We start from the raw sequence: 10,997 nt of genomic DNA on the forward strand, positions 1-10,997 counted from the left end.
ATGAACTTTTACACAGGAAATGCTTAATTGTTTCCACCGAAGGTCAATATTTGGGAGATCTTGGCACAACTGTACAAGTTTTATAGCTCATGTACGTCTGTGTGTTGATCCTTGAACGTAAGCCCTACATGGCTGAATTGGTTGGTTTATCTTCATTTTCATGCGTTTTAGAAACCAAAGCACTACACCCCATCCACATCTCCTGACTTTGAACGTGACGAGGCATCAAATCTGGTGAGCACTAGTTTATTTCAAAAGGTATGTACAGAGGTATGTTAACTCATATATGTTTTCTGTTATTCCTTTATTTACTTAACGTCACTCGAAACGTCACTAAAAGAACTAAATTAAAATTTGTTAACAGATGAAGAAAAGAAAACTTGCTGAAAGTATCACTAAAGACATGAAGGAACACGAAGCTCCACAAGCATCTAAAAGGCTGTGCACGCCCACAGAAGATGCAGACGATGCTATGGTAATTAATCTAGTAGTTGAAGATACGGAAGAAGAACAGTTGATGGAGTATCGCTGTAAGGTGACCCCCCAGATGGTGGAGGAGAGGGTGAAGGCCATGAAAGATTATCTTCTGGATATAGCAGGCGTCCCACCATCAGAGGATACACCCCTTCCTCACTTGGAGCGCCACCAAGCGTGGTTGTTGCTTGGAGGATACCAGAAGCAGTACAAGAATCTTGAAACCTACGATTTGGGCGCCAACATTTTCTTATTACATCTTCCCAGATGTGATGCGTCATTTAGAACATCTTTTCAAGGCAAAACCAAAACAAAGAAAAGGCTTTGTCCCACTTATGGCATGTATGGCTACTTTCTTGAGGTACGACTTGCCGGAATATATCCCGGACCAGTGCTATTATGTGAATCCCGTTCTTGTTTTTGAGGCAGTGACGAAAATCATTATGGACTTGGAAAAATGCTCGTTCGAGATGGCGACAGGGATCGGTCTGGGAATAAATGTGCTAACCAAAACACCGTATGGCATTGAATGGGATTCCCTCATTGAAGAAAAGAAGCAGAGAAGGGAGCTTGCCAAGGTTCAGAGAAGAAGCAATCGTAAACAGCCTACACCCAAGAGACTGTTACGTTCGAAAGGAAAACCCCAAATTGATTCCCCTAGCTATTTAACGGTGTTTAGTTGCATCTAACGCGCGCTCAATGGTTGTAATCAGAACCTACTCTGCCTTTCCGTTTTCTTTCCAATAATTTTTATTCTTACTGACATTAAAAAAAATGCAAAAATATACCGCTGACCAATAAAAGTTATGTCTATGTTATAGAAAGCCCGTTGAGATGGGTGTAAAAGCCGTTCAGACGGACTAATAAGATGGTATGTTTTACAGTGATACCAATTTGGTGTCAATTGAAAAGTCACGTGACGAATTATTCACTTCCGGAAAAGCCAGTACAAGTGTGTATGTTATTAAAGCACGATGTTCGAGTTAAATTTTTCGATAGTAATTGCGTTGAGACGGGTGTAGAAGCCGCTGAGATGGACTTACAATACGGTAAGCTTTCAAATGATACCAAGTTGATGTCAATTGAAAAGTCACGTGACGAATTATTCACTTCCGCAAAAGCCAGTACAAGTGTGTATGTTATTAAAGCACGATACGGTAAGCTTTAAAATAATACCAAGTTGATGTCAATTGAAAAGTCGCGTGACGAGTTATTTACTTCCGAAAAAGCCAGTACAAGTGTGTATGTTATTAAAGCACGATGTTCGGGTGAAAGGTTTCGATAGTAATTGCGTTGAGATGGGTGTAGAAGCCGTTGAGATGGACTAATAAGATGGTAAGCTTTAAAACGATACCACGTTGGTGTCAATTGAAAAGTCACGCAACGAGTTATTCAATTCTGAACAAAGGATATTTACAGCATCTTTTTACAAATTTACGTGAGCGTTTGGCGCAAATTAATAGCTTTGAATGCAACTAGAAATTGTTTTTGAGCAATTGGTAAAGATATTTAAATGATTTTATGTTCTAATTTCCACTACTGAATTTTAATTCGAATTGGCAGACAGTTTCAGCCGGTCGAATTGGCAGATGGCGAATTGGCAGTGAATTGGCAGACAACTTCAGCTTGGCGTAAGAACCATTGTTCTTACGAAGGAACAGCATGCGGTACTCATTATGGTATTGGAATGTTTTGCCTGAATGAGGCAGGAGAGCATCAGATCGATTGGGTCCCTGAAAAGGACTGAAATTGACAGTGGAGACGCCAAAAATGGCAGATAAGTCTACCAAGATAACCCGATTTTTATAATTCGGGAAGCATTGTAAAATAAATACATGTAAATGAGCTAAATTGATTTTAATTTCCCTGTTGTTTGAATAATTTATGTAAAATATGCAAACAATTCAAATTAAATCAAGATATCTTAAATTTAAAATTTTTTGTCACTGTGAATATATTTTTATTAGATTTTTTATTGTGACATCTTCACTACTATTCATGTTACCTTGCTGGTGTTTATTGTTATTATTATTCTTATAGTAGTAACTGTTCAGTGTTGTGGTAATTCCTTCTTTAATAGTATTTTGTTTTAATGGTTTGAAATCTGGCCCGGGTTCTTCGAAAGCTGTTTAGCGCTAACCCAGGTAATATATATATATATTTTTTTTGTATAGGAATATCTTTCCCTGCTTGTGGTTGTGTAGTTTTAAAATGAATCAAACTCAAAACTGAAAGACAAACAACATAAACAGAAAACTGGAACGAAAAGTTACAAAAATGAAAGTAATCAAAATTCTCTCTAAAATTCTCTTTAATCAGGCTTTGAACAACCCGGCCTTCGATATTTGAGACTGTGGTGACTTAATTATGTACCAGTATTGGTACAATATTGGTTTATTGCAAGAGATATATGGAGAGACTGTTGCTAAGTTTAAATTTATATCACTTGAGTGAAATAAAGTCTACTCAAGTCGCCTTAAGTCACCTTAAGTCGCCTTAAGTCGCCTAAAATCGCCTTAAATCGCCTAAAGTCGCAATGTTTTTTCTGCCAATTTTAATTAAGTCGCCTAAAGTCACCTTAAATCGCCCAAAGTCGCCCTAAGTTACGGTGACTTAAGGTCCCAGAGTAGGCCTAAATTTACAACATCTTAGAAAACGTCGTTTACATTTCCCTGTGTATTTGTTTTTTCTCTTTGGAGATGTTAAGAAACAGTTTTTAACCGGAAATGTGAAGCCATTAGCCCTAAACGGAAGTGCGTTACGCGTGACGTAGCTCGTACATCCGGGGTAGTGGTACATGAGGGAAAAACGTTTAGAACGGAAAAAAAGGAATGTATGAGTTGTTCAGCGACGAAATACAATGTTTTGAAGTGCTACACGTTTATTGTGGTGTTATATGGGACCGGGGTAACAGAGACGGTCACCTAGTTCATTAGTAAGCAGACTTCTGTGGTGACACTGGATGTTTGATTTTTAGATGTAATCGCCTGTAGAAGGGCACTTGGCGGAAGAGAACTCTTACTTTCTAAATTTGAATGCATGTCATTTTGTTCATTTTCCATTAGGGCAGAACTTATGTAATAGTTTTAACTACTACATCAAAATTTACATTTAGAAAGCATTGACGAACTGAATTACTTGACGAATTCCTGAAGCCGTCACAAGAGGACCTTGAATATACTTCTTAAGAGTGATTTTCTGAGAGTGTCGAGAATCGGAAGACAGTCACGAAAAATCGATTTTTCTTTTATTTCGCCAAAACATACCTTTGGGTTAACTTATTCATGGAAAAATAGTTTAAAGTTCCAACGATTTATTTTACGGCCAAAATTTAAGAAAGTTCGAAATTTGCATATAATGGCGGTTTTCGCGGCTTAAAATGTTCAGAATTTCACGCTTCTTTACGAAAACAGTGGAGAAGTAAAAACAATCCTATGAAAACGAAACTTGGCACAAATATTATTTCATTCTTATACTTTAAAATCGTGTAATAAGTTTCTTGAAGTTTTGTTTGCAGCTTTGTAACGAAGGGTATTTTGTACAGCCACCATTTATGTCTCTTGGCAAGGAACAAATAAAGGCCAACTTTGACTAGTATAAATAGCCTCTGGTATATATCATTTGGTCAAAATAGCTACATTTTAGGAAACCTTGGTTATTGTTTTTTTCACCAGAAAAGTTATAGCTCTGGGAATTAAAATGTTCTCCGTCGGTAAAATAAAATGTTACGGCATGTAAGCGAGTTCAAATTTATGCAAATCACAAGGTTATTCTTTGGAAGTCAACGGTTTAAAACAGGAAACAACGACTCACCGTTACTTACGTTCCTTCTGCTGCTATACAAAAGATTTTAACTTCCCAGTGTCCTTGTGAGCTGTCCTGTAAAATATTTCCAGTAAAGCAGCGAGCATAAGCGGCCATAAAATTCGACAAGGTCGACAATGTTTATATTTGAGATGAGACTGAGTGGCACACACAGTCCTGGCTGTTTTCATCGTCTTGCTCAGTCGAGAGTCCTTTAAAAATATGATAGAATATACGCTTCAAACCGTAGCAAATTAGTTTCTCATATTCATATGCCTCATGTCGACTAATGAGTAAATAAATCAGTTCCCGTACATTGAATGAACAACTCGACTGACATCTGAGGCCAGGAGGTCATCTGATATGTCATTATGTTACTTTTCCCCGGTTTCATATTACACGCGTAACGCCGTATTTAAGGACGCTCGCGCGAAAATTTTCCAGGATAGGTTTTTTCTTAATTTTTATGGCAGTCAGATGATGAGTTACTTGTGTCAGAAATGCAAAAATAAATGGGTGTCACTGTATTCGTTTCAGAGATAAAGTGTGTAGAAAACGACCTGATTTTGAAAATTCAGCATGGTCTACAGGGGTTTATAGTAAAAAATATCGAATGTGAGTCAAAGGAGGCAAATGATCTTACTGGAGAGCACCACCGCCTGTGGTTTTTAAAGCAGCCACTATGCGGGTCAGATCTCCAGATATCGTCAGTTACACGGACTAATAAGTGGAGATAAATAATGCCCTTGGCAATGAATGCGTTATTTAGAGGCACGAAAGGAACGAGCTGAATACGCGAATCTCACGCGAAAAAAATAAGCTTTGCTCTCGCTGCTCGTATATCACCAGCCTTTGCTAACTAGAACGGCACAGCCTGTGTTTCTGTGTTTTAGTCATTTTAGTCCCTTATGACGCTCAATTTTGCTGTTATGATTAGGTTTTAGAAGTAGCGCTGATCCACCCCCACCCCACTCCCAAGAAAAGTAATTTCAAAAGTCGCTCGTGACGGCTTAAACTCCCGAAAGCAGAATGCAATCTGCATTTGTATTGAGAGGCACTAGCCTGCGAGCAGGCATACATTGGAGAAGAGAAAGTAGGAACGGAAAAAGGATTTTGAAGTGCCACCCAAGCCTGTTCGCCTTAAAAGAATCTACCTGGACATACTTCAACCATGTTACCATTAAAACGGATTAACTCTGTGCTGCTGTAACTGAGGATCATGTATTAAGTGTTTGTTTAATTTTTCACACAAAATGTCATGCTGCTCTTGACAGATATCGCAATAACTTTATAAGGAAGTGAACATGTTTGATTTGCATTAACAAGCGCAACTTAAAACCATGAAGAGTACAACTTCAACCACAGGCAGCCCAAGCTCTCTCTATGAACTACGCGAGCAACACAAACTTACCATGATTTCCACTTCAAAAATCCTCAGTTTCTACAGAACTTTCGCCGTTGATCTTACGTTTCTTTGGTTTTGAAGCCATTTTGCGAAAGCGGTCTGTATGATTGTTATTTTGCATTGTAAATTCGACCTGAGAGGAGCCTGGGTGTTACAAGAAGTTTGGTTGACAAATTGTGGTCTAGTACCCCCGCGAGTCTTGGTTTGTCAACATGACGAAGTTACCAAGCCGATTTCAATGGTCGTTATGTCGCGGATCAAACGGACACGGAGCTCTTCCATCGTTTTATCGTTTCACTGGGGACACGAAGAGCCGCCTGGCGTCGCTCGCAGGGCTGCGATTGTGTGGCTAGAGAATTGAAATGGAAGATCAACCTTCGGCAGGCTGTCCCGACTAAGGTGTTTCGCCTTGTCCTCTCTTTATGAAGGGAAAACCGGAATTCAAAAAAGTCGCTTAGATCAAGTTCAATCGGTAAAATAACCATACCAAGAGCAAACAACACGCGTATGGAATAAGGTAAGCCATTTTTATTGAGAATTTTCACTTTTAACTACCTCCATGGATATCTTGTAGAAAATCCCATATAAACCCTTATAATTCGATGCCATATTGTGTTGCTCGTGTGGTTCATAGAGAGAGCTTGGGCTGCCTGTGCTTCAACAAGTAAATAATAAATGTCTGACACTTTTTGACGCCTTCAACGACACAGGCAAATATTGAACCTCCTCAAGATATGTGATTGTAAAGCCACAGTAATCAAATGAGAAGGAATGTCTTCAAATATGGCCGGGATAGAAAATTGAATGGTAAATTTGGAAAGAAAATCTTAAGCCTATATAACAGAAATTTCAGATTAGAAAAATAAAAGAATGAAACAAATGTAACTAAGCCTTTATTTTCATAGAGTAAGTTTGTCACTTTTGCTAAGCGACACGAAGCGTTACTGAAAGCAGGTAGCTTGCGTTACTCGAATAAAAAATATGCAGAATTTAAAACATTATTATCTTCGGCGGCCCAGCTTTTCTTGCAGATAAACGGTTTCTTATTTTTGAGTATTTTTCTTTGCGCACGTTTAGATGTGTCCCAAATGTTACTAAGCGCAAAACTATGATTCACGTTGACATCAAAGAGATCAATCCAGTGTTGAAATTATGTCAGGGTATCATGCATCTATGAACGATATCTTAGAAGCTAACAATTATCTCAAATTGTTGCTTTTTGAATTTTCCTTTTAAATCGAGATGTCTTTAAAGAGATTTTGAATACCGGAATTCATCTAAATACCGTGACGTTCAATAAGGCGTTACGCGTGTAATGTGAAACCGGGGAAAAGTAACATAATGACATATCAGGTGACCTCCTGACCTCAGATGTCAGTCGAGTTGTTCATTCAGTGTACGGGAACTGATTTATTTACTCATTAGTCGACATGAGGCATATGGATATGAGAAACTAATTTGCTACGGTTTGAAGCGAATATTCTATCATATTTTTAAAGGACTCTCGACTGAGCAAGACGATGAAAACAGCCAGGACTGTGTGTGCCACTCAGTGTCTCGTCTCAAATATAAACATTGTCGACCTTTTCGAATTTTATGGCCGGTTATGCTCGCTGTTTTACTGAAAATATTTTACAGAACAGCTCACAAGGACACTGGGAAGTTGAAATCTTTTCTATAGCAGCAGAAGGAACGTAATTAACGGTGAGTCGTTGTTTCCTGTTTTAAACCGTTGACTTCCAAAGAATAACCTTGTGATTTGCATAAATTTGAACTCGCTTACATGCCGTAACATTTTATTTTACTGACGGAGAGCATTTTAATTCTCAGAGCTATAACTTTTCGGGTGAAAAAAGCAATAACCAAGGTTTCCTAAAATGTAGCTATTTTGACCAAATGATATATACCAGAGGCCATTTATACTAGTCAAAGTTGGCCTTTATTTGCTCCTTGCCAAGAGACACAAATGGCGGCTGTACAAATACCCTTCGTTACAAAGCTACAAACAAAACTTCAAGAAACTTATTACACGATTTTAAAGTATAAGAATGAAATAATATTTGTGCCAAGTTTCGTTTTCATAGGATTGTTTTTACTTCCCCACTGTTTTCGTAAAGAAGCGTGAAATTCTGAACATTTTAAGCCGCGAAAACCGCCATTATATGCAAATTTCGAACTTTCTTAAATTTTGGCCGTAAAATAAATCGTTGGAACTTTAAACTATTTTTCCATGAATAAGTTAACCCAAAGGTATGTTTTGGCGAAATAAAAGAAAAATCGATTTTTCGTGACTGTCTTCCGATTCTCGACACTCTCAGAAAATCACTCGTAAATCGAAAGCTAAACCCCTAATTGTGATTTTTTGCATTCAGCATTCAACACAACTGCAGTTCTGGTGCCTTAACGCATTTAGAACATCTAGCGGCCTTTGAGAAGCTAACCTGCCTTTGGCAAACAAGCCAAGCGGCCTTGCGCAACAGCTTTGGCGTTTACCTTTCCATCCAGTATTGTTACAAACCTTAAACTAGCTCCTTTTTCCTGTTAAAACTTAACTAGTATTAGAGAAAGTTGTTGTCTGTAATAGTTTAGACGACGGAAGAATTGTTTTAAAATGGAATGCGAACCTCTCCCTTTCCGGGCTAAATCTTATTTTCCAGTCGGTAATCGAGAACCTTCAACACCCCCGTTTGTTTTTATGAATAAAACGCAAGTACATAACTATTTGGGATTTACTTATTCCAGCAAACCTCACTTGTCTATTGCTGAGCCGATACATCACCAGAAAGGACGGCACTTTAGTTGTCCTCTCCAAATATTAAACCCGGAATACAAATATATAAGAATCCGCTTACAGTCCTAATTATGTAGCCTACTTTCAGTCGTTTATAACACGTTAGGCTAGCGTACCTTGACGGTGGCTTAATCTGATTTCAAACAATATTTTAACTCAAGGCTTGAATTCTATTAGCTTCCCCAGCGATCGAAAGCAATCAAAGGTTCACAAACGACAAGCTTTTAATCTTAAGTAAACCATCCAAAATGCAAATCACGAATTCAATTTGCGTTATTGGAAAAATAGAGCCTTGCAATTTGTACCTTCCCGATGGTTGTGTTTAAATTTCATTAAAATGGAACATAAAACCTTGTTTCTCATTGGTCCATTGACCGTGCGAAGTACGAAACAGAGGTATTAAAATGGAATCGTTTTGTCACCAAAATTGTAACAAACCTAAACGTTCTGTGGACTGAACGAAATTTTATTTCACTTTCATCGAAAAGAAAAGAAAATGGAGATATTTTTGCACTTTTTGTGTTTGTTGGTTTGGATGTCCACTGGTAGACACTATACAATTACGCCACAATGAGTCGTTTATCTTGGTAGCAAATGTAGACTGTTTCAAAAGTTAAAAATTACACATGACAACGCTGTTGAAACAATCCTAGGCCCGGTTGTTCAAAGCTCAGTTAAGCTAACCCAGGATTAACAAGAATTTTGATTTCAGTTTTGTACCTTTTCGGTGAGGTTTTCTGTTTATAATGTTTGGCCTTCAGTTTTGAGCTTGACTTAGCTCAAACTACACAAAACGTGAGCAGGAAAAAACATTTCTGTACAAGAAAAATTAATATTTCGGTTAACTTTTAATCCTGGGTCAGCGTTAACCGGCTTTCGAACAACCCGGCCCTGACCTATTTGTCTTTTTCAATATCACGTTATTCATCTTGTGCATTTAAGAATTGTGAGCTACGAAAACATTAACTGACTTTCGTCATGGGAAGCCTAAAAATTTCTTACAAGGACCCGGTTAAATTGGATGGCAGTTTATTTAGAAGCAGACAGCTATATTGGTCCAGTTGATGAGGTGTCAATATTCCTAAAAGAAAATGGACAGCTGTGTGTTTGGGTTTAACTTAATTGTTTTTGAGAAATAATAATGTTGAATGCCATAACTATTCAAACAACCGGCACCATTAAATTTCGTTTTATTTAGCGTCATTGTTCTTAGCGGATCTGATTTAACTTTTCTTGGAGACGAAATTATGACAAATAAACTCTCATCAAGCCTTGTTTGAAAATTTCAGCAAGATTTCTCAAATTCATTAATTATTCATGACTGATGACCCAATCAGCTTGCATCAATTAGGTCAGGTGCATGTATTTTGATACCCAACGAACATACCGATCAAGACACATTCGATTAGTTCAAAAATTGATCAAGACACTGATCAAGAAAATTGAATTTTAATCAGTCTTAATACTAAATACAGTATAAAACAACACACCAAATTCAATTCCCAAAACACTGCATTGTAAAATTCTGAACAATGCGGTTTAAAAGTTGTCAATTACCTTTTGTCATTAGCGTCCAGAGGATTCAAAGCTTCGGATCCATTTTTCTCCTCCAAATAACGCTTGAGGGCACAAATGATACCATAAACAGTCTTGGGGGAGTATCTTCCACTGGACTTTTTAGCTACCTCCATCACGAATTTTGACAACCAATAGTTCAGCGACAGAGCGTCCATTCTGGCAATATCTGCGATCAGAGCGGTAACCTTGTGTAAATCGTAGTCCTTGAAGAGACCACCACAATCTAATACCGGAACTTTAGCCTCTCTTAACTTCTGCCATTCGGCAAAAATGCTCACAGCCCACTTGTTTTTATACTTAGCTGAAGTTGGAACGGCGTCATTCACCAGAACATTTTCTTGAGAAGAAGTTTTAGGAACGCGAAATCGTTCTGATCCGGACTCGACCTCCATCACGCGGCGTAATGTTAATCTACCAAAAAACCCGCCCGCATCGCCGCACATTAAATATTCATTTCATTTACCACGAATAAGACACAAACAATAGCCTACTGAACACGCCTTCTAATTACCTATTCTTCGGAAATAATTCTACTAAATTTTCACACTAGTTTGAGAAGCCAGCTCAAAAACTCGTGCTTCGTTTTTCATCAGGGGTTCCAAACGCCTCGAAACAATAAAGCACTCTGCCTTCGGCGTCGTGCTTTCATCCGTTTCTCGGTGTTTGGAACCCCTGATGAAAAACTCGCACTCGATTTTGACCTATTACGTCACAGTTTGCTCTTCTTACTCGTTTTCTGTGTGTGAAGTGGTACCGTTCATATGCTTCGTTATGAAGGACATTACTAAAAATTCCCCGTAAGCCAGTTTTAAGCTTTCGTTGCTGTAAGCGAGCGGTTTTAGTAAGAAAGCAACCAGTCGATGTTTTAGGAAGGAAAGCAGCGTGGAATGAGTGAAGATCCCAGTTGACGAATCTAGCCAGTCAAGTAAAGTGTCTACTGAGCCA

The 10,997-nt window shown here is 38.2% G+C and overlaps 2 protein-coding genes across 2 annotated transcripts; one reads left to right on the forward strand and one right to left on the reverse strand.

The window, feature by feature from the left end:
• The first annotated feature begins 342 nt into the window (after positions 1 to 342).
• Positions 343 to 898, forward strand: LOC149108112 (uncharacterized). Its single transcript, XM_089295893.1, has one exon. It carries the CDS (start codon positions 365 to 367, stop codon positions 896 to 898), a length of 534 nt encoding a protein of 177 aa, XP_089152019.1. The 5' UTR covers positions 343 to 364.
• A 9,116-nt stretch (positions 899 to 10,014) lies between these two features.
• LOC149108113 (uncharacterized) lies at positions 10,015 to 10,496 on the reverse strand. The gene has a single exon (XM_089296073.1). It carries the CDS (start codon positions 10,493 to 10,495, stop codon positions 10,028 to 10,030), a length of 468 nt encoding a protein of 155 aa, XP_089152199.1. The 5' UTR covers position 10,496; the 3' UTR covers positions 10,015 to 10,027.
• Between the last annotated feature and the right edge of the window lie 501 nt (positions 10,497 to 10,997).

The sequence above is a fragment of the Orbicella faveolata genome, unplaced genomic scaffold (assembly GCF_042242905.1).
Source record: "Orbicella faveolata isolate gen_17 unplaced genomic scaffold, um_ofav_v1 contig_26, whole genome shotgun sequence".
NCBI classification, from domain to species: Eukaryota; Metazoa; Cnidaria; class Anthozoa; order Scleractinia; family Merulinidae; genus Orbicella; species Orbicella faveolata.

Coding starts and splice junctions, on each gene's coding strand:
- LOC149108113 (XM_089296073.1), bottom strand. CDS start 10,495: ATGTGCGGCGATGCGGGCGGGTTTTTTGGTAGATTAACATTACGCCGC.
- LOC149108112 (XM_089295893.1), top strand. CDS start 365: ATGAAGAAAAGAAAACTTGCTGAAAGTATCACTAAAGACATGAAGGAA.